At 40.8% G+C, this 20570-nt stretch overlaps 1 protein-coding gene across 1 annotated transcript in view; it reads left to right on the forward strand.

The window, feature by feature from the left end:
• Nucleotides 1–20570, forward strand: part of COL22A1 (collagen type XXII alpha 1 chain) — a 212536-nt gene that overhangs the window by 88989 nt on the left and 102977 nt on the right. Inside the window, exons 8-12 of the mRNA XM_054167371.1 lie at nt 219–299; nt 905–1018; nt 1571–1615; nt 5978–6031; nt 6824–6859. Of these exons, the coding sequence (XP_054023346.1) occupies nt 219–299; nt 905–1018; nt 1571–1615; nt 5978–6031; nt 6824–6859 (330 nt within the window). The remainder of the gene's footprint in view (nt 1–218; nt 300–904; nt 1019–1570; nt 1616–5977; nt 6032–6823; nt 6860–20570) is intronic.

Here is a 20570-nt window from a genome sequence, read left to right on the forward strand (position 1 = left end):
GATATGCAGGTTCTCATTAGCTCAGCGCTCCTGAAGCATGCTGAAATAGTGGTTCATTATTGATAGATATTGACCAGGGAGTCCATAGAATCACTACGCAGTTTGCCCCATCTGTTTTTTTGTTTCTATTTGTCTGCATTGTTGGTATCCAAGAACAAGGACATTCAGTCTTTAATAATTCACTGTCTCTAAAACTATTGCCTCACTTTATCTTCTAGTTTGATCTTCAGCGGATGGTTATTTACTGTGATTCTCGGCATGCTGAGCTGGAGACCTGCTGTGACATTCCCTCTGGACCAGTAAGATTCTTTTTGTCATTTATTCATTTTCACATGAACACTCTTCATTGAAATCTATTGCATAAAAGAGGGAATATGAGGCAGTGTGGGATTATAATTTTTTTAATGATGGTGAATGAAACTTAACTATATAATTGGGAGGGTAGCAGTGCCAGAAGAGGACTACTGAAGAGGGATGAGTATGAGGAATTTGATGTTTCCTAGTTGCTCTTTCCTTGTCAAACTGTCAGGGGAAACAAAACCCCGAAGTGATGATGGAACAACAGAAATACATCATGAAATATTCAACATGTTTCCCGCTGCTTTTATTTGGGAAGTGCTAACACAGTGCCAGTTGCTGCTTAGTTTCCTGTGCTCAACTGTCATTAGAAACTTCCACTCTCTTTTCAACTGTCTCCCCTCAATCATGATTAAAGAGATTCTTTGTTAATTTTGCAACATTTCCCCCCACTGCTCAAATGAATGGTGTTTGTGGGATTTTGTTCCTCACTAGAATTTATTTAGCTGCATTATCCAGTAATACCTATGCAGTTTCTCTAAAGGGGTGGAAGAGGAAGCTTTCTAGCATGAAAAGTTTCATCATGATCTTGGGTGTTTGGGTGTAGTGCCAGGTCACGGTCCTAACAGAAGCACCTCCCCTGGAAGTGAGGCCCACCATTGGCAGTGAGCAAGTTGGCCACCTCAAGACTTTCAACTGTTCCTGTCCTGCTGGACAGAAGGTGAGTATTGATATTGGTGTATTCATTTGTATTGAGATTGGTGTGTTCATTTGAGACATGCTGGATAGATTTGTAAATAGGGATATGACATAGTGCAAGTGAGTTATAAGAAGAATTGTCTTTTTGAAGCATTTTAAGACCTAGAGGTGAAAAGCACTTAAAAAAAGCCAGGCATGTGTTATTCACAAGTGGGATATATGTAGAAGTAATGGCAGTCCTGGTATCAACCTTGAAAACAAAATGGTCATTCTTAACCAGTACAGTTATGTGCATCCTTCTTCAAATGAAAAAGGAAGAGATTCTGCAGGTAAAGATAGCCACACTGTAAAAATCTCACAGCTTTGAAAAGCAATGTGTTTGTTTATACTGGCTGTGACTGGGACCTCTGAGAAGCCAATTCACTGTCATTGCTCTTGAGAGCATGTCAGTTTCAGTCTGCTCTCCACTGAAACCTGAAAACATTTCTGTTGTTGTCAGTTGTAAGATTTGGCCTCTTGCTTTGTTTTATAATGAAAGGATCGGTCTCACTAATTGTGTTTTCTTTTGTCTTAGGGGGACAGAGGTCCAATTGGCCCTGGAGGTCCTAAAGGTCAAAAGGTCAGTAATATGTACTAGTTCATTTGTTTGAGAAAAACACCATCAACAATAAACCAGTTTCAGAATAAGCTGAGCAGTTGAAGATTTTGAGAAATAAGAAGTTAATTTGGTGTATGAGTGAGTTGAGGTCATTCTGGAAGAGCCCGGGACTTCAGGAGTCTCTAGTGATCTTGTAACTGATCTAGGCTTGCATTTGAGCTTCTGTGTTGCTGCTTTATGCCACTGTTAGTGTGTTCCAAATTTTTTTCCTATAACTTCTTAGCTGGCATTTTTGCAAGTTAATGTTATTCAATACATTGCACACAGCTTTCACAGTAAGTCACCTGGAAAACCATGTGCTGCTTCTGTGCTGTGCCTTGCTCAGCAGTACTACATACCCATAGGTAAGGGAGCAGTCTCCCAGTCACACTCTACAAAATTTTGTGAGGCTGAGGTAAAGAGTCAGCCATAATCTGTTATCCTTAGCAAGGCTGTCTGAGTCATGGTGTTAAATATAGGCCATGTCCCTCAGTATTCTTCTTCCTAGATGACAGGGTAGGAGAGTGGTTGTGATGACTGCTCTAAGTTTCACAGCACAGCCTCTACATTATCCTGCATATTCTACAAGCTTCTTTGATATGCACATGTGCTTTCAGCATACAGACATATTCCTTCTGTGCTTGGTTACAAATAGAAGTCTCAGACAATTGATTTAAAGGGAGCACTTGTACTTGGGGGGGGGGGCGCAGAAAGGGTTCACAACATTTCTGAGGAGGTGAAAGTTGGTGGTTTGGTGGTTTCCGGTTTCACCATCTGTGTGATTAAAAAGATATTTGGGAACATCTGAATCACTTCTGCTGAATTTATACATTTGTCACTGAATTTATACATTTGGTGAATAAATGAATTGAACTTCACCAAAACTTACTCAGTTATGAGATACTGTGGAAAGGGAATGGAAGGGAGAAATCTCTAGATCTTGGAAGGTCAGATATCCTCGGCAGTGTGTTGTGGGTTTTTTGGCAAGTCTTGGTCTCTTATCTGCAGAGAGAAGCTTTGGATAATGAGGAGATGTGTTTTGGAGTATGTTTTCAGCTGGCATGAAAGAACATAGATACATTAGTGCTCAGAACTGAAGCATGGCTGAAACTGCAGAAAATGATTCCTTATGTTTCCACTCATATATAAATAGCAACTTTCTATTTTAATCTGTGACAGCTTAAATAATGAGGGGCTGTTTTGAAGAATGGCAGAGCCATGACTGTTGTGAAGAGGTTGCAGAGGGAGGATGATGACAATAATAAAAGTGTCCTGCAGCAACATCACATTGTCTCTCACTGCTTTGGCAAGGTCTATGCCCCCATGAGGATGTCTGTACTGTGTACCGTGGCACACTGGTTCAGGAGACACTAGGCGAATAAGAAATAGTGCATATCCCAGTGCAGCATCAGCAGGTTTTCTGCAACAGATCCTGAAATGGCTGTCTAACTCCTGCAGGTGGGATGCTGAAGAGCTCTTCAGATGTGTGTGACTTTTCCCTGCCAGTAGCAGTCCAAGATTTGTGTACAGTTGAGTCAGGACTGTTACATTCTCAGGGAACTGGGGATGATGGCTTTTAAATCCAGGCTCTGACAACAATGTGGTACAAATGTGATGATTTGAGACAAATGACTTAGCTTGAGAAGCTGTCTGCTAAATAAGGCAAGTAATAGATTTTGCTCCTGACTTTCAAAGATGTGATTAAATAATGTATACCACCCTTGAAAGCAGTTAATGCATTGCTATTGCCAAGGACCAGATTGTCACAGTCCCTGCTTTATGTGCAGGAACTAATATCTCTCTCCTTTTCACTCTCTGTGTGACATTCTGAGCTACCCAGGTTAAATGCTGACCATGGGGAAGAAAGTCAATGCTATTTGCAGCTCAACAGTATTACAGTTTGGTATTTTATTAAGGAAAGACTAAGATCCCACAAAAATTATGAGTGACTTCTGCATTATAAGGTGTTAAGTGTTCATAAGGTGATGAATTGCAAAACTGAAATCTATGCCTTAAAAACTCGAATCCAAGGGACATTTAGGTAGGTTGAAAGTATTTGAGTATTACCCAAAAATATTTTACAGGCTCATAGTGAGAAATGTTCTGAGAGAGACTATGTGGCCATGTAAGAACCCAGGAAAGCAGCTGGTTCAGCTGTGTTGGAAAAACAGCACACAGCGGGTGGGAGTTACCTGAGAAATGAATCCCACTAGGGGATACCAATAGTGTGAGAGGTCAGTGTTTAAAAACCAAAACACCTCCTTCTCTGAGTTAGGTTGGTTTTGTTTTGTTTTCCCTAAACCAGTGGTAGTTGGTGGCTTTTCCACTCTATTCAAAGGAGTGATGGCTATGTGGTTCTGTTTCCTTTTTAAAAAGGTCAGTTTGAGGGTCTGTTAAGTAAACTAAATGTCATTTTTCTTAGTTGAAGATAGAGGGGCTGGTGTTCAGAATCTGCTATCCTGAGCTCCCATAGCATATTTCTTTTAAAGGTGGTAGTTCTTACAGGCTTTTCTTACAATACCATCTGAACAGTGGAAAGAGGTGAAGGGTATAACCAGTTTAGGAAGATAATGAATTTCTGTTCCTCTCCAAGGTAGGGCAAAACAGGAGTGCTTGCAGTTATTAAAAATGGTGAAAAAAAAAATCTCTCAGAGCTGAACATCTCTGCCTCAGTCACCCATACTGCCAAACTGAAGGCAATGCATGGGGACAGTGTACACGTTTTGAGGTACAAATAGGTGAGGACACTGCATTTGTTAGTGATGGAAAAGGATCTCAGCACAGCATATTCCTGGTATACACCTTTTAGGAGGGCAGAGCCTTCTGCTCTTCATCAGCTCCTGATGCTGTAGGAATTGAAGGAACTGATGTCAACATTGTACACAGCCTTAAACTACTCTTAGTATATTCTCAGCTGGTCCTTCTTCCAGTTTTGTGACTGCAGAGCAATATGTGAAAATGATCTGTAGGTTTTTTTTTCCTCCACTTCTGGTTTTGGTAGCACTTTTAGCTCTGTATCTGCTGAATATTTATGCAATTATTTTTCTGTTCCTTTCATTCCATCCTTTTTAAGAGACAAGTGAAGAAAAAAAATTCTTGGGTTTTTATGGACCATTTTTCTATTTTCCTCCCTATGTATTTGCTTAATCCATTTTCAGCCCTTTACCCATTATGATTTGTATGTTTTCAGCTGGGTTTTTTTTCTAGGTTGTCTTCCCTCTTTTGGAGTAATCAGGAAGAGTGATTCCATGCATGTTGCACCCTCTTGCCAGGGAAGGGAGAAGATAGATGATCATGAACATTTAGTGTAAATTAAATCAATTAAGTTTGAATTCTTTTAAAGATAACTCTAAAATCTTGACAATAAGGACAGTTGAAGTACCCCACAAGAGTACTCTGCCATGCCAGTACATTCTGAAGGCTTCCAGCAGTGTTTTCATATGAAAAATAGAATATCATAGAATCAACAAGGTTGGAAAAGACCTCAAAGATCACCAAGTCCAACCTGTCACCCTACACCTCATGACTGCTAGACCATGGCACCAAGTGCCATGTCCAATCCCCTCTTGAACACCTCCAGGGATGATGACTCCACCACCTCCCTGGGAAGCACATTCCAATGGCTAACAACTCTCTCTGTGAAGAACTTTCTCCTCACCTCCAGCCTAAACTTCCCCTGGTGCAGCTTGAGACTGTGTCCTCTTGTTCTGGTGCTGGTTGCCTGGGAGAAGAGACCAACCCCCACCTGGCTACAACCACTCTTCAGGTAGTTGTAGAGAGCAATAAGGTCTCCCCTTAGCCTCCTCTTCTCCAAGCTAAACAATCTCAGCTCCTTCAGCCTCTCCTCATAGGGCTTGTGCTTGAGGCCTCTCACCAGACTCGTTGCCCTTCTCTGGACACATTCAGGAGTCTCAATGTCCTTCTTAAATTGAGGGGCCCAGAACTGGACACAGTATTCAAGGTGTGGCCTAACCAGTGCCGAGTACAGGGGCAAAGTGACTTCCCTGCTCCTGCTGGCCACAGTCTACTTGATGAAGGCTAACATCCCTCTGAGAACTTGGAGCTTCAAGTTAGTATAAATGCAGTGAAGTACACCTAATCCTTATGGCAGAAGATGAAATCTTTGCCATAGAGACTGGTGGGACCAAGTGACCACAACCTCAGTCGAACTCTTGTTACATTGCTTCCCAAAAAATGAAAGCAATGAACACGTGATCACAAAATAAAAAACATGAATGTGACAAATTTTGCAAATGGCTCCAATCTCATCTCATTTCTTCTTTCCATGCCTGTCAAGAAAGGGATTAATTAATTCCATGGTATTAACACCCTTTCTTTTTCAAGGGAGAAATTGGCATTCAAGGCCTTCCTGGACTCAGAGGTGAAAAAGGAGAGTCGGTAAGTAAGAAACATTGTAATGGTTTTATGGCAAGAGGTGGAAATGCAAGTAGTTTTATCCTTCATGGTGTGAATTTGCTTACGATGTCAATGTGCCTTGTTAAATATGTTCCTGCTGCTGGGCCTTAATTCCAGGGAAAAGCTGATCTTTCTGACACCCACCGTTATTTTTTGGAAGAGGGGAAGTGGGTGGATTCATCCCTGAGTACAGCTGATAATTGACGTAGTATTGGCCTTCCAATTAAAATATGTAATTTGGGTGTACTTGATTATAGCACAGCTGCACATCTAATAGTGACTGTGCGAGGCAACTAATAGAAAGGAGATGCAAATCTTTCTCAACTCTTTTACATTTGGATGACCAAGATACAGCTTTCCCCAGCTGCAATTAATGCAAATGCCAGAGTGAGTTTTTAGGTGAGAAAAACCTTAGCTCTGTGTAAAATTCATTCTAATAAGGGTTGTTGGCATCTTTGATTTTGGAAGTGTAATATCAGACTCTGTCCTGAATAGAAAATAAGTTGTTTTCCTGGCTGTAGGAGGAGAATTTGGGATAGGTTTTCTATTTTAATTTGTCACTGAATTATTATCAAGGTAGTATGCTCAAATAAAATTCCTTTCTCTATAGTAGCTATCCTGTGACTTGCGTGTTTCTATATATGTGGTATACATGGATAGACAAATAGATATGTCTCAGATATATAACAAGGAAAAGAAGAAATAGGTATTTATAGTGGTGTTTGACATCCTTGCTATTAACTGTACCTTTTCCCTCTCTTCTTTCATTTCTAGGGCAGAGCCTATGGCTGGGGAGAAAAAGGAGAAAAGGTGAGATCTGATCCTTCACTGGACTAAGTAAATGGGAGTTGCCTTTGCTTTTGTATCTCATGTTCCTTTGGTAGTTCTTAAGATGCAGGAGATGTGACACAGTTGGATCTTTGTAGGGAACTTTTCTATTGTGTTATGCTTCCCTCTGCAGAAAAAAAACCCACTTTTGAGTGTTCATTGTTCTTCCCCTCTGTGTTCTTTGAGTTTCATTTGTGCATTGGCTACATAAATTGCTATCAAATTGAAATAATAATCTTTGCTTTTTGTAAGCAGCAGTGAGTTCATAGCAGATAATGCAGTAAAGCTACTGGCTGGAAAGATGAAAAACAAAGGGAAAGTATAATTTTGAGCTTATTGTATTTTCAACAGTATTAAATTTGAGGCAGGAGGAGTCTGCCACACTGTTTCTTTCCATTGGATATTTTCATTAATAACCTAAAGGACAAAAGCCAGAGCATTTTCTTACTGCAAACATTGGGCAGGACAGAACATTAAGACTTGGAGCTTAAAACAGAGAATACAGAACAACCACTTAAAACAGCTGGGTTATCTGTCTTGGAAAATATGGTCAATGCTGACCAACAATAAAGGAAAAAATAAAGGAAGAAAGTATCATGACTGGACTAATTTGCATTAAAAAGGATTGATTTCCAGGCAGTTCTGTCTGCAAACTTCCTATTCCACACAGCAAATGAGGGTGCTCACCTAGACAGCAGAGAAGTAGCTCTTTCTTTCTGTATCTTCCTATCACACCTGGTTGTGGGTGTTTTCTGTATTGCCAAAATGAAATTTCGAGTTGTGAGAAAAAAATGAAAAAAGATTGACAGGAGCATCTAGTTCACTCTGAAAATGAGATTGATAATCTGTGGAGCTTTTTTCTAGGGGGTCTGTGACTACCTGATTGCTCAGGGAATTTAAAATAATACTGGCTTGTGGTCTGAAAGGAAGAATGCTGTACTAGTGAGAACATTGCATTTATGGCCATTGTATCTTCTCATTTGTTCTTCCTATGATTTATGATATATTGATTGTACATAGTAGCAATGCATCACATGAAATTACAATTTAAATGAGGGTTGCTTATTGCAGGAAATATTATTGTGCCAGTCTAGAGACATGGGGCCTATGAAGCATGCATTTCTGCCCATCTTCTGCAATCCTCCCTGCCCCTATTTAGCCTCTGAGTCTCAGGATTCAGCCTTTAGAAACTAGCTCATGTTTGACAAGTGGTGAGAGTCAGCAGTCTGGTGGGAAACATGATGTTTACAATATGAATTATGCTGCAGTTGAAGCAAGTTCTTGTTTTCTTATGTTTTGATCTCTGCAGAAAAGTATTGGAACACATTGCTCTGACTGTATTATTTTCTTGCCTAGAAAAATAGGTCTGCAGGTCTGAATTGGAAAAAAAAAGATCCCACATTTTGCAAACTTCTTTGACTGGAGTAGCCAAATGAAACTCACTGGCCCAAATGAGTGTGTAGCCATGGAGATAGCTGAGTTCATGGCCAGCTTGTTTTGTTTGTTTGGTACTCCTGCTAGCTGAAGTAGCATGTCTTCCTCTGTGAAGGAAGTGTATTTGGTACCTGATGTGTTTGTGCCCTATGTCACCCAATGGCTACAGACTCATGGAATATCTCAAGTTGGAAGAGACCCATAAGGACTACTGAGTCCATCTCCCTCCTTATTGCAGGACTACCTAAAAATGAACCATATGACTAAGAGCGTTGTCCAGGTGCTCCATGAACTTTCACAGGCTTTGTGCCATCACTGCTCCCTTCCTGTTTTGGTGACCTGCCACCTTCTCAGGGAAGAGCCGTTTTGTATTGTCCAGTCTCAACTCTTGACACAACTTCATTACATTTCTTCATGTACTGTCACTGATCATCAGACATCAACACTTCCTCCTGTGCTTTCCCTCTTGAGGAAGTTGTAGACTGCAGTAAGTTTCCCCCTTGGCCTTTTCTTCAGACTGAACAATTCAAGTGAACTCAGACACTCCTTGCAAGGCTTTTCCTTGAGGCTTTTCACTGTCTTGGTCACCTTCTTCTGGACACCCTCTAATAGTTTGATGTCCTTTTTATATTGAAGCAGCCAAAACTGCACACAATACTTGAAGTAGAGCTATACCAATGCTGTGCAGAGTGGGACAATCACCTCTCTCAACCAGCTCACTATGCTATGCTTGATGCACCCCAGGACATGGCTGACCCTTTTGGCTGCTGGAAAAGAGGAAGCTCAGGGGAGACCCTATTGCCATCTACAACTACCTGAAGGAAGGTTGTAGCCAGGTGGGGATAGGTCTCTTCTCCCAGGCAACCAGCACCAGAACAAGAGGACACAGTCTCAAGCTGCACCAGGGGAAGTTTAGGCTGGATGTTAGGAAGAAGTTCTTCACAGAAAGAGTGATTGCCCATTGGAATGGGCTGCCCAGGGAATCATCGTCATTGGAAGTGTTTAGGAAGAGACTGGATGGGGCACTTAGTGCCATGGTTTAGTTGATTAGATGGTGTTGGGTGATAGGTTGGACTTGATGATCTCGAAGGTCTTTTCCAACCTGGTTAATTCTATTCTATTCTGTCTCTCTGCTCCCCTGAGGTTCCTTGGGTTCAGGAACCCACCCTGTGCAGAGTGTTTTGCCTGTTTGTCTGCTGTGCTGCAGTGCCTGCCTCGGCATGAATTCTTGCTTTCTACTCTAGATGTGACAGCTTTAGGTTTTCTTGATTTTCATGAGTATGCACCATTGCTAGGAAACTGGATTGGAGATGCTGGACTTCAAACAGCTGCAGTCTGTGCAGTTATTGCTATGCATGTGCTGTGGACTCATTCACAATGACAAGGCTCACATCCTAAGTGTTCATCTAATAAAGTTATCTCACCTTTGAAAAGACTGAGATGACAAGATTAAAAACATTATTATAGGATTGCTCTCCAGCTGTGCTAATGCCAAACACCTGCCAGACTGTGCTAGAGCCAAGCACCTGCCAGATCATGCTGGTGCCAAGTATTATGTGTAGGGCAATTAGGCGAAGTCTGAGGCATTTGTTAGAGGGCAAATCCTGTGCTTTTCCAGAAGGGCAGCAGAGGCACTGCCCTTCTTTCTCCAGGCCAATACCTCATTTATATCACTAAGTTAAAGCCAAAGTGATGCCTGTATTAGAATACATAAATATCAAGCACATCATTAGTGGTAAACCAAAAGATAATATCAACTGTGGCTAAAAACCTATTTCATGTCAAGTTGAGGTCCTGTATGACTTTGACAATCAGGAAATTCACTGTTGTAGTTCAAACAATGGCCCAGCATATTCTGCCAGGCCTAAATATCTTGGCCTGGTAGATGAGGCTTTTGATGTACAGAAACATGCATGTGTGGATAAGTAATTGTTCATATATATAAGAAGAGAAAATAACATAATGCATCTACAGGTGCTCATGTAAATTGCTCTCAAGTGGATTTCCTTGTCAGGTGTGATTCAGCTGCTACTGCTCTGTATTGGATCTTAAATTTCCACTGCTGTCATCTTTCAGCCTTTGGAATGTTTAATCCCTATGGCATCTGATTCAGTCTGTCATATTTCTGCTCATAAATCTGTGTCTCTTTATTGTGTTTCCATTCACACAGTTTGCATGCACTTACGTTATTGAACTGATAATTATACACAAGCAAATATGTAATTTTGTATCATGATGACCTTGAAAGGCAATGGTTTTGGCTTTATCCTGTGTGTTATTCAAATGTGTATCTTGTAGACCAGGTGGCCTGGTCCTGCAAGGGTTATAACTCAAAGCTTCAAACCTTATTGACCCAGTAGGAGTAGGTACAGGAGAAGAGTGGAAGCAGAAGAAACCAGTGTAGAGCATTTCTGAGGATGGTTCAAGCAAGATAGGGTTTCATTGACTCTTGATCAAAGTCAGGGAAATCACATTTGACAAGGAAAGTTCTGTAGAGTATGAGGTCTGCATTCCTGGGGCACAGCCATCCACATCATGAGCCAGCCTGCCCTTTTAATGCCTCCATACAAAGTTTAACTTAGAAGCTTTCAAAAACTTATGCCCTTGTCTTGCAAAGTACAAAGCATTATATAACTGTCCTAAGCCTGGCATTCTTAAGGCCAACGGTAATGAGAAGGCTCTGCAAGTGCTTGGAAAAGCAATGACTTTGAAAAAAGATGTGATGAAAATGTGTCAAACTTTGACTGCTATGGAGATATTAGGAGGAAATTCTTTCTTTTTTTGCCATTTGTTCTGTTGTAAAAGCAAAGGGGAAGCAAATGAAATCCATTAATGGCAAATTGAAGATGAACAAAAGGAAGTTGCTTTCTGTACATTAGGTACTGGAGCTTCTCTTTACAGTTTGCTCTGGGGGTTAAAATTTTTTATGTTTAAAATAGTGCATACAAGTTATTTAAAGAGAGACACCTAAAGAGAGACACTAGTCAGTACAAAGACATCACCCCTGCTTCAGAAAATCAGTGTATGTCTGCAAACTGTTTGGTAATAACAGGACAATAAACCGGTAAAGTATCCCATAAGGCCACTACTACAGATGGGATAGGAGCTAGCTAAACTTTTGGTCCAACTGATGGTAGCTCTTAGATTTTTTTGGTACAACTCTTGAATATTCCTAACATCTTTGTCACCCAGAGGGGACAGGACTTTCCGTGGTCCACTCAGGGCTTGAGCCAGCATGTTTATAGCTGTTGAAGAAGAGCAGGAAACACCGGAAAGGTGTCTTGAAACAATTGGATCAAGTCACTGCTAGGATTTTTCAAAGGAAACCAATCTGTTACAGAAGACTCTGACCAGGAGCACCCACTACTGGTTTACAGTGGGACTTCACTCACTAATGTCTGTAAGAGTATCTGAGCTTTCCCTTTGTGCTTTATCTGTTTCCCTTCGTGCTGGTAATCACGCATGCAGCAATGGATATGAGAAACAACTTTAGTACATTAAGTTTATATTCTCCTAATATTTAAAAAAATTCCTCTTCTTTTTTTTGTTTTAATGGTAATGACTCTATGTGATAAAAATGCAAAAGGATTATTATAGGATTTCTAATGAGAACAAAACATCTGAAGTGGCTTGGCTTATTAGAGATGCAGTGACTGCAAGGCCAAGCATAGAAAAGTAGGCAGACAGTTAATGCTCTGGGCTAGGCTGCAGAAGACCCAAGCTTAAAAATTGGCTCCGACAGATTTGCTGACCTTGGGCAAAGCAACTAGTTTTTGTTCCTGTAAAATGCAGCTGGAGAACCTCTTTCCCTTTAGGCCTTTTAAATCTTGCCTGCTAGATCCTTCAAGCAAAGGCTTTGCTTCCTCTTCCCTCACTTGCTTCAGAATTAGTTATTGTCATTTTTAGGGCTTTTGGAAAATCTATGGAAATCTACCCTGCTAGATACAGTTTATCCACACAGAGGCCTGCACTCTCTGTCTTTGCCCTGAGGCAGCTCAGTATAAGAAAGGTCTGACCTGTAAGCCATGTAACTTTTTTACCCCACTGCTGTGCTGTCAGCAGGGTCTGCCAAATTAGCATGAGCACACTGCCTCTGGCTTGGGGCTGGCTAGCGTCCAGTGATTCGGGGCACAAGAAAATCAGTGCAGTTCCGCCTGCAAAAGGTGCCACAGGCAGAACTGGCGTCTGATACCTGGAGTCTGATACTGCCTTCTGGTTTGATGGCAAAGGAGAGCTTTTGCTTGGATATTTTTAGAGGAATGTATTTTGAGACCAGAAGGGTTGTTTGTGTGACATGGTTGCAGGTAAGGCTCAGGCTGGTAGTTGTATTTTAGACACAAAAAGCTATAATAATGTTTGAGAGTCGGGTCCCTGAGTGTTGGGGTAAAGCAAGGACCAGCTGATCCTGAAGGGAATTGGAGCTGGGAGCACCTCACCAGCCAGAGTTTATCCCATAGCACCACATGAGTTTGTAGTTGATGAAGAAAGTCTAAGCCAGAAAAGTGTTTCTGCAAGTCAGGATCAGGATTCACAGGGTACATTGCCAGGCTGCTGCAGTGTAATTCAAGCAAGGGCCAAAGCTGAGAGCTTAGAAACAGCTTCAATACAAGTAAGGAAAAACAACCATTTGAACTTCTAGAAGCAGAATGTACTCTATGAGCACTTTCATAATGTGGAATCTGAGCTTGCACATAACAAGAATTAGTCCTTATTCCTGCAGCTTTCAAATAAAAATAATTATAGCTCAAAAAAAATTGTGTGTCCTTATGTCCTGATTTGAGTCAGAGAACTACTGCTGTTCAGTGACTTTACTTTTCAGCTCAGTCTTTTCTAATAGCTGCACTGGCTGCAGTTAATGTTTTTGCAGACAGTGTCTGCTTCTAGACGTGATAAGTCTTTATGTTTATAGTTACTGTTAGGGATAGTTATGCAGAAAGGCTCTTGCTCTTGCATACCACATTGGAGTGCTATAAGTAAGAGGTCACACCTGTGGGGAGAAATGGACCAGGCAGGTGACCCTAAACTGACAAACAAGGTATTCCATCCCATATATATCATATTTGCTATAAAGCTGAGGGATCATGAGGATCAAACTGTCTTCTTGAATGTCTGGTCCAAGGAGGAGTCTGTTCTGCCTTCATTCCTGATCCACATGTTCCAGAATCCAGGTCCTGAAGCTAGCTCCCATCTGCATCTGAGTCCAGTCTGGAATTTTTCCAGTGCCTGCCCACAGCATCAGTGCTGAGGGTGATGTAATTGCCATCAGGGAGTTCAATATTGGGTATTTCATTTTATTGTTATTTTCATTTTCATTAAATCAGTTTTAGTTTTCTTTTTCAACTCAGAAGTCCCTTTCCCTTATTCCCTTTCTATTTCCCATTGGGAAGGGAAAGGGATTCATAGAGACCATCTGTCACTTGTCTAGAGGCTGGTCCAGTTCTTGCTTTTGCTGAAACCTTGAGTCCAGTGCAGGGAAAGTGTTTCAGTGAGGTTACAGGCCTTGATTGGGCTGTTGTGGTGTCCAGACATAAACACCAACTCCCACAACTCTTAAATGCCACCCAGTTTACCCAGGGCTGGTGAGCTGAAGGATAACTGTGACTGCATAAGGAAGCAGTTGGCAGCAGAAGCCTTGGTGCATCAGCATCCAGGTAAGGGGGCAGTGCTCTTCCAGTGAGCACATCTTGGCAGTGAAAAGATGGGAAGACATCTTCAAGTGTAGAGGTATTGTTGAGTCTGAAGTTTGAAAAAAAAACAACACCCCAAAACCCAAAACAAACAAACAAAAAACCCCACACCAAAAAACCCCACAACCCACTAAAAATCAACAACTGCTCAATAATTGGTGTTCCTTGGAGATGGTGGCTGTGGAAACATTGCCTCCTCGGGGTTTGGTTTTTAGCACTCAGATCTTCTTACTTTATTGCAGAATAAAAAATAATGTGGGCATAGCTCAAACTGACCTGGTAATGAAAAGTGAAAGTGCAATATCTGCAGGATTTTTTCTTATTATTTTTTGTGCTGGGAATCATCTCTCTCAGGAACCATTCTTACCTACTGATTTCAAGTGGTTCAGGTCACTCAGCCCTTAACCTCTAAGTCCAGCAGTTAAGCATCTGTATAATAAAAACCTCATTTACTTTCTAAGGCTGTCATACAGCTCACTGGAATTGTTTACATCTGTGATTTCTTTTGTGTATCTTCTGATTAAAAGGTGAGATGCACCTTTTAGTATCTGCCTTACTTACTCCCCATATGTTCTGAATCCTCTTTTATATGCTGGCAATTTTAGGCTGTGTGTTGAGTATTTTTGAGTCTTAACTTTACTTAAAGTACATTCTGCATAGCTAAATAACTGTGGTTGTATGGAGTACGTTTTCCTAGCAATAATTAGAGGGGTTTAGATAAATTCTGTGGTTTTTCTGTGACCCAGAATAACAGCTGCAGATGGTAATAAACAACTTGGAGCCAGATCACATAGTAATTGTGCATCGTGACAGCTTAATTCTCAGCAGAGCAAAAATACTAGTAACTTGGGATTTAATTTTTTTTCCCTTACATAAACTTAGAAGACATTTCTTTGCAGCATTGGCCCCTGGCTGGCAGGTGCATTGCTGGTAAATAATGACATCTACTGGCAACCAGAAGTTTGCAATATCTCCAGCACTTGTTTCTTCAGTTGGTTTTTCTGCCAAGCTCCACTGGCAGTGTGGAAAGGAAGCATGTGTGAAAGGTTTGCCAACTTTGTGCTTCTTCTGATAGAAGAGCTGGGGAGGAAAAGCCAGATTGCTTTGATTTTGCCATTGATAATTATTTTTCAAATGTGGAATGCTCCTGGGAGTGATATTGCAATGGATAGGTATAGATTAGCTGCCAAATAGGTCGAAAGTAAAAAAGCTTTTCTATCAATCTGAAGCATACACTCTGAAGTGGATCTTATACCATCATGAATCACAGAGAGCTCAAGCATTACATGGAGCAAATTGCTACCATTGGTCTATCAAAGGCATCTGAAATGTTTCCTGCCCATCTCTTTGCTACATGTTCTCATGTCTGTCTAGTTAAGCAGACAGATTTCCCCTTTAACAATGATCAAAGCTATTGCTAGGCTGAGATTCCATGTTCATGGCTGAGAAGGTACAGGTGCCCTATCCATGGGCTTTCTGAAGGTGCAGGTTATTGCAGGTGAGACCATGGCACCACCATGTTTCTTGCTTGCCCAAGTACAACCCTGGACATCTTTAATTTCCCCTTTTGGGTCTCTCCTCCTTTTTCTTTTAAGCACTGCTAGAGATTTGATGTGTCCCAAAGTCCATAAGGCCTGTTGTCTCTGATTTTGACAGACTGATGACAGATCTGTTTGTAAGAGCCTGCTAGGTTATGAACACTTACATAGTAGCAAGGGGCAGGTAAGGAAAACATAGGGTTTTTCATTGCGAATGTTTATTTTCCTTGGAAACAACATGTGGACCATTGGTGGTTGCCAATCTGATTCATCTGGTGTTCTGAGTGGGTCTGGGTCTCTATAAACTCAAGTTTGTATTTCTGGTTCTGTCTCCATAGGAGATCTTGGCCTTAGCTTTTTTCCTTCTTGTACCTCAGTGTTCAAGTAAAATGAGATGGATGATCATGAGTTTCATAATGCACTCTGAGATGAAAAAGGCCTAGAAAACAGGATCACTTTAATAACAAATATACCTGATTGGACCAAAATTATTTGTAATTTTGGCAAAGACTTCACTGAGCAGCCACAGGTTGGTTTGGCAGTCGAGAGAGACATGTCACTGCAAGTTATAAGTATGAGGTGATATCACAGAATCATTCAGGTTGGAAAAGACCCTTGGGATCATCAACTCCAACCATTAACTGTACTCTACAAAGTTCACCCCTAAACCATATTCCCAAGCACCACATCTGAGCAACCTTTAAATCCATCCATGCTTGGTGACTCAATCACCTCCCTGGGCAGCCTGTTCCAATGTCAGGACTTGAGACAGAATGCTGTCTCCAGTTTGGGTATGATATTTAAAAAGATGTGAAGAGAATTTGTTCATTGCAGGGAGGAATGAGAAGTATGATCAGTGGGGTTCTTTTGCAAATGTAACCAGCAGGGAGAGATTGAAATGAATGGGCTTTGCAAAGAGGGAAGAAATCATGGACTAGATGTGGTTATTTTGAGGAAGAATTTTCTACCTATTTCAGTAAGGCATCAGAATAAACACTAAGGAGTAAAGGTGGAATATAAGTAGCAGCAGATGATTGAGAGCAGATTGACAGGGGATTTTGGAGCACTTTGTCACAGTACTCCTCTCCCTGAATGTGCTCTTCTCAGAGCTACTGAAATGTTTGAGGAATGTATGGAGACCTGAAGGATCAGGAACTTCCTGGAAGCAGAGTGAAAATAATTAACAGATTTTTCTTTCAAAGCAAAATATCAACCAGTATGTGACAAATCATTTACAAGAGCAGAATTATTTTTTGTGTGCTATTTATAAATGTAAGGATATAAATTAATCAATGTCATGATACATGACTCTGTTATTTTTCTACTTCAATGAACTCTTTGCCTCTAGCTCTAGGGAAGCTGTTTGTCTGGTCCTGAGCAATGGCAGATGCCAGCAAGGAGCATTATCTTGTACTTTGAGACAGGGAAGTTTTTAGAGCAGAGCTGTTATATTTATCACATTTCAAAGTGTCCAAAAAAAATAATTTTATATTTAATTTAGGACCCTCTTGCCCCAACCGTGCAAACAAGCAAAACTACAATTTAAGGAACTGCTTGTCCTGTTTCTGGGAATCAAAACCATTGCTGTCCAATTTATTTTTCAGGTTACTCTTCTGTGTGGTGGGATTGTGGTACCAGCTGATTACAGTTATCTTCTACCTCCTGTTCAGTAGGATCACTCATAAATAGGACAGCAAAACTGTTTCTTCATTTGAATAGTTCAGCAACTGATTGATCAACTCTTCTAGCTGTTAAACAAAAGTATTTCTAACACAGCAGCTTTTTGTACTCTCCTGAGCCCTGTTTCCTGCAGAGGTAGATGCTTTCTTCAAGTAAGTACTCCACTCGGATCTGTCTTGATTACAGGTGAACTAGCAGTAGGCTCTGACCACCACAGTCTTTCAGCAATTACTTATACAGTGAGTGAAGTAGTGTTGTGGTGGGGATGCAGCTGGTATGAGTCTCATGAACAGCATCTTGGGTCCCTGTGATAGCTTTGAACTCTTTAGGATGTTTCCAGGCTATTCTGAACTCTACCTTGATTAGTGTGTAGCTGTTTTCCACATCAGTATGTTCTGATGTATCTTCTATCCTGTATTGCCAGTTCTGTGGGTGACCATGTGCCAAATTAACTGCTACACAGCTGTTATTTTACCTGTTTCAATGCAAAGTTGGAGGTTGGGGTTCCTTCAGTGAAAGATACCTCCCAGTATCCCTGAAAAATTAGGCACTTGCATTCTCAGAAAAAAGACTAGGATCATATGAAAGGTCAGAAGCACCCTTCTGGTCTCATGGTACAGTCCATGATCTTCATGATAAGGTTCAAGGACTCAGAGACACTTGAAAGTCAAGGTCTCCTTAGGATATACCTTTTGGGAGCAATTGACTTCTATGTAATGTAGTAAATAAAATCTTTGATAGGTTTGCAGTACAAAAAAGTGCCCATAACGCTCATTTGGCCAACTGTCTGCATACTGGGCTGGGTTTCCTGTATTCCTGTAGCCTAGCCAAACCTATGACTTCTACTGACCCCTGTGTATCATCACCTTTCTATTTACTAAATCAGAATATAGTACAGACCCAGTAGAGAAGATTTTCTTATTTCTTAGAATGAACTGAAGTGAACTTCAAGTTGAGATAAATGCCTTATTTCTTGTGCAAGAAGAAGATAATGCCAGTTTTTGTGTTATATTTGCTAAGATATTAGCTTTTGGCATCATTAAGATAATAGAATCCTATATCTGTGCATTGGAGGATGGAAGTCATTTGTGCTGCCTTTCTGGTCAGCAGTGTTTGAAAATGGAGCTGGGTGACATATGTCCACTGCAGCTCTGCCTCTCAGTTATCTGCAGATCATCCCCAGCTTTTAATGAAACCTTTTTCTTTGCCTCACTACTCAGGGAAAAAAAAAAAGCAGAAACTCAAAAATTACCATATTTGTCAGGTAAATATTTATTTTGTGTGGCTACTGGAAGCAAAGTTGTGAAGTCTTTCAGTTTAACCTTCTCAAGCTGGTAACTCTTGAATAGAAAAACCTAGAAGAGAAAGCTATTACATCCTTCCAGACCATGTGTTGCCTTTGAAGTGTTCTCACGTGGTCTGTAAACTACACTCAACTTGCAACATGTTTTTCTTCTTCTTCTTCTTCACATATTCACATGGAATAGTGATCCTGTTAGTGTGTAATGATGAATCAGCAGTAGGATGCTTACCTGTGGTCTTCTAGTTTATTCTTTGTGAGTATCAGGGTGCCAAGTTTAAATGCAGGCCAAAGAGCTGGGAGAAAGAAAACTTATGGTTATGGCTCTGACGTAAGACACAGGAAGCCTGGAGTGAGTTTCTGTCTTTGTTCCTAGCTCTCTGACTTTCCATATGTCTTCTACTCAGTTGTACCTCTGACTCATAACCCTTGTGAGATGAAAACAATATTGCAGTTGTTACAACTTTTCATTTCACAGGGATGCTGTGAAGTTAATTAATGGAGAGAGGGGTGTGTTAATGGTGAAGTGGTAACACTGCAACAGTATAGTTTTGCTTCTGTTTCCATTCCATTCCATCTTACCCATTTTGTTCCATTTCTTTGCAGCTCTGGTTATTTTGCCTCCTACCTTGAATATAGATTCCCCCAGTTTGTGCAGCTGTCAATATACTGAGTGTGTGATTCATGGGGTTCTACTCGGCAGATTTTTGAAGGTCTCCCAGTGACACCTTTATTAATGTTTTGTGACAGACTTAGAAATTTTTATTTCATTTTAGGATTAGAGAAGTGGCACTTTTGGGTTAGATTTAGACCAGTTTGGAAGAGAAAATAAATAAAAGACATGGAATTGACCTTAGAATGATCTGTCTTCTCTCGCCTATACTGTATGCCAAAGGAAAAGTCCAGTGATTTACTTGTATTTGACAGGCAAATGAGAATCTAACCATATGTTTTGGACTGATTTTTTTTCTGCATTATTTTCTTATTTAGTTTGCTCTCATTTCCATTAACATAGGCCACAACCCAGACTTTGAAACAAAATATGTGATTATAGGCCACAGCTGTTCTCAAATTGGAAGAAATATTTGTAAACTTGGCAACTGCTTAAGGAGCTGCGAGTGGAGAAAAGCAAAGCAGCTAAACTTGAGTAGATTGCTTAAAATCATCACTGAGAGATTATTCCTTTGTGAGCCTCTGATGCCTCTCTAGGATCAGGTAATATGGAGTTGTTTTGTCTGTGTGTCTTTCCATATGCTTGCAGATCCCTTCCTTCTCCATTTTTGGTCTCTCTTCAGAGAAATTCTGCAATGAGACTGGATATGGAGAAATCTCTGGTTTAGTTGTTCCCACTCAATGGAGCATATCATCTAGCAATTAAGATTACCTGCTTTATAATTTCATAGCTATCTTCACTAAGCTATGCAAAGACATACACAAGATGTAGATATAATTTGGCCACAGGGCACACAATGTTCAGGTGATTCCATGGGCTGGTGAGCACGTAGTAGAAGGTGTGGTGGAGGTTTTGAGGGGTTTTTGTTTGGTTGTTTTTTATTTTGTTTAAAAAAAAAAAGAGACAGCCTTCATGGCCATGGAGTGGTCACTAACTGAGCTGGCTTGATCTGGTAAACCCATGTGACAGACCAGGAAGACATCATTGCTCAAATGGAGAAATGAGATAACTCTGCTAAGGTACACAAAGCAACGAAGGCACCTCGCTGGTTGTGTCTATACTTTCCCAGCTCACCCCTCTATATTTAATGGCTTGAAGCCAAGGGCATCTCTTTATTTTTTGTCACCCCAGTACTTCTTCTGCAGCAGCTGAAAGTTGGCTGTGCTCTGAATTTCTCATGATGTGACATTTCCTGCTGTACATTGGTTCTGGATAAACCATGTGCTCATGTAAGCCCTGCTTTGGACCCCCCCCCTGGGAAGAACAGAGGTAGTTCTTCGGCCTTACTCTCTCTCCATTGTGTGGCTCTGAACACTTCCATTAAAAAGTAAACACAAGCCAATAATAATAATAAAAAAATCTATCATTTTTACTAAATTCT

Source organism: Dryobates pubescens, chromosome 14 (genome assembly GCF_014839835.1).
Source record: "Dryobates pubescens isolate bDryPub1 chromosome 14, bDryPub1.pri, whole genome shotgun sequence".
Classification (NCBI taxonomy): Eukaryota; Metazoa; Chordata; class Aves; order Piciformes; family Picidae; genus Dryobates; species Dryobates pubescens.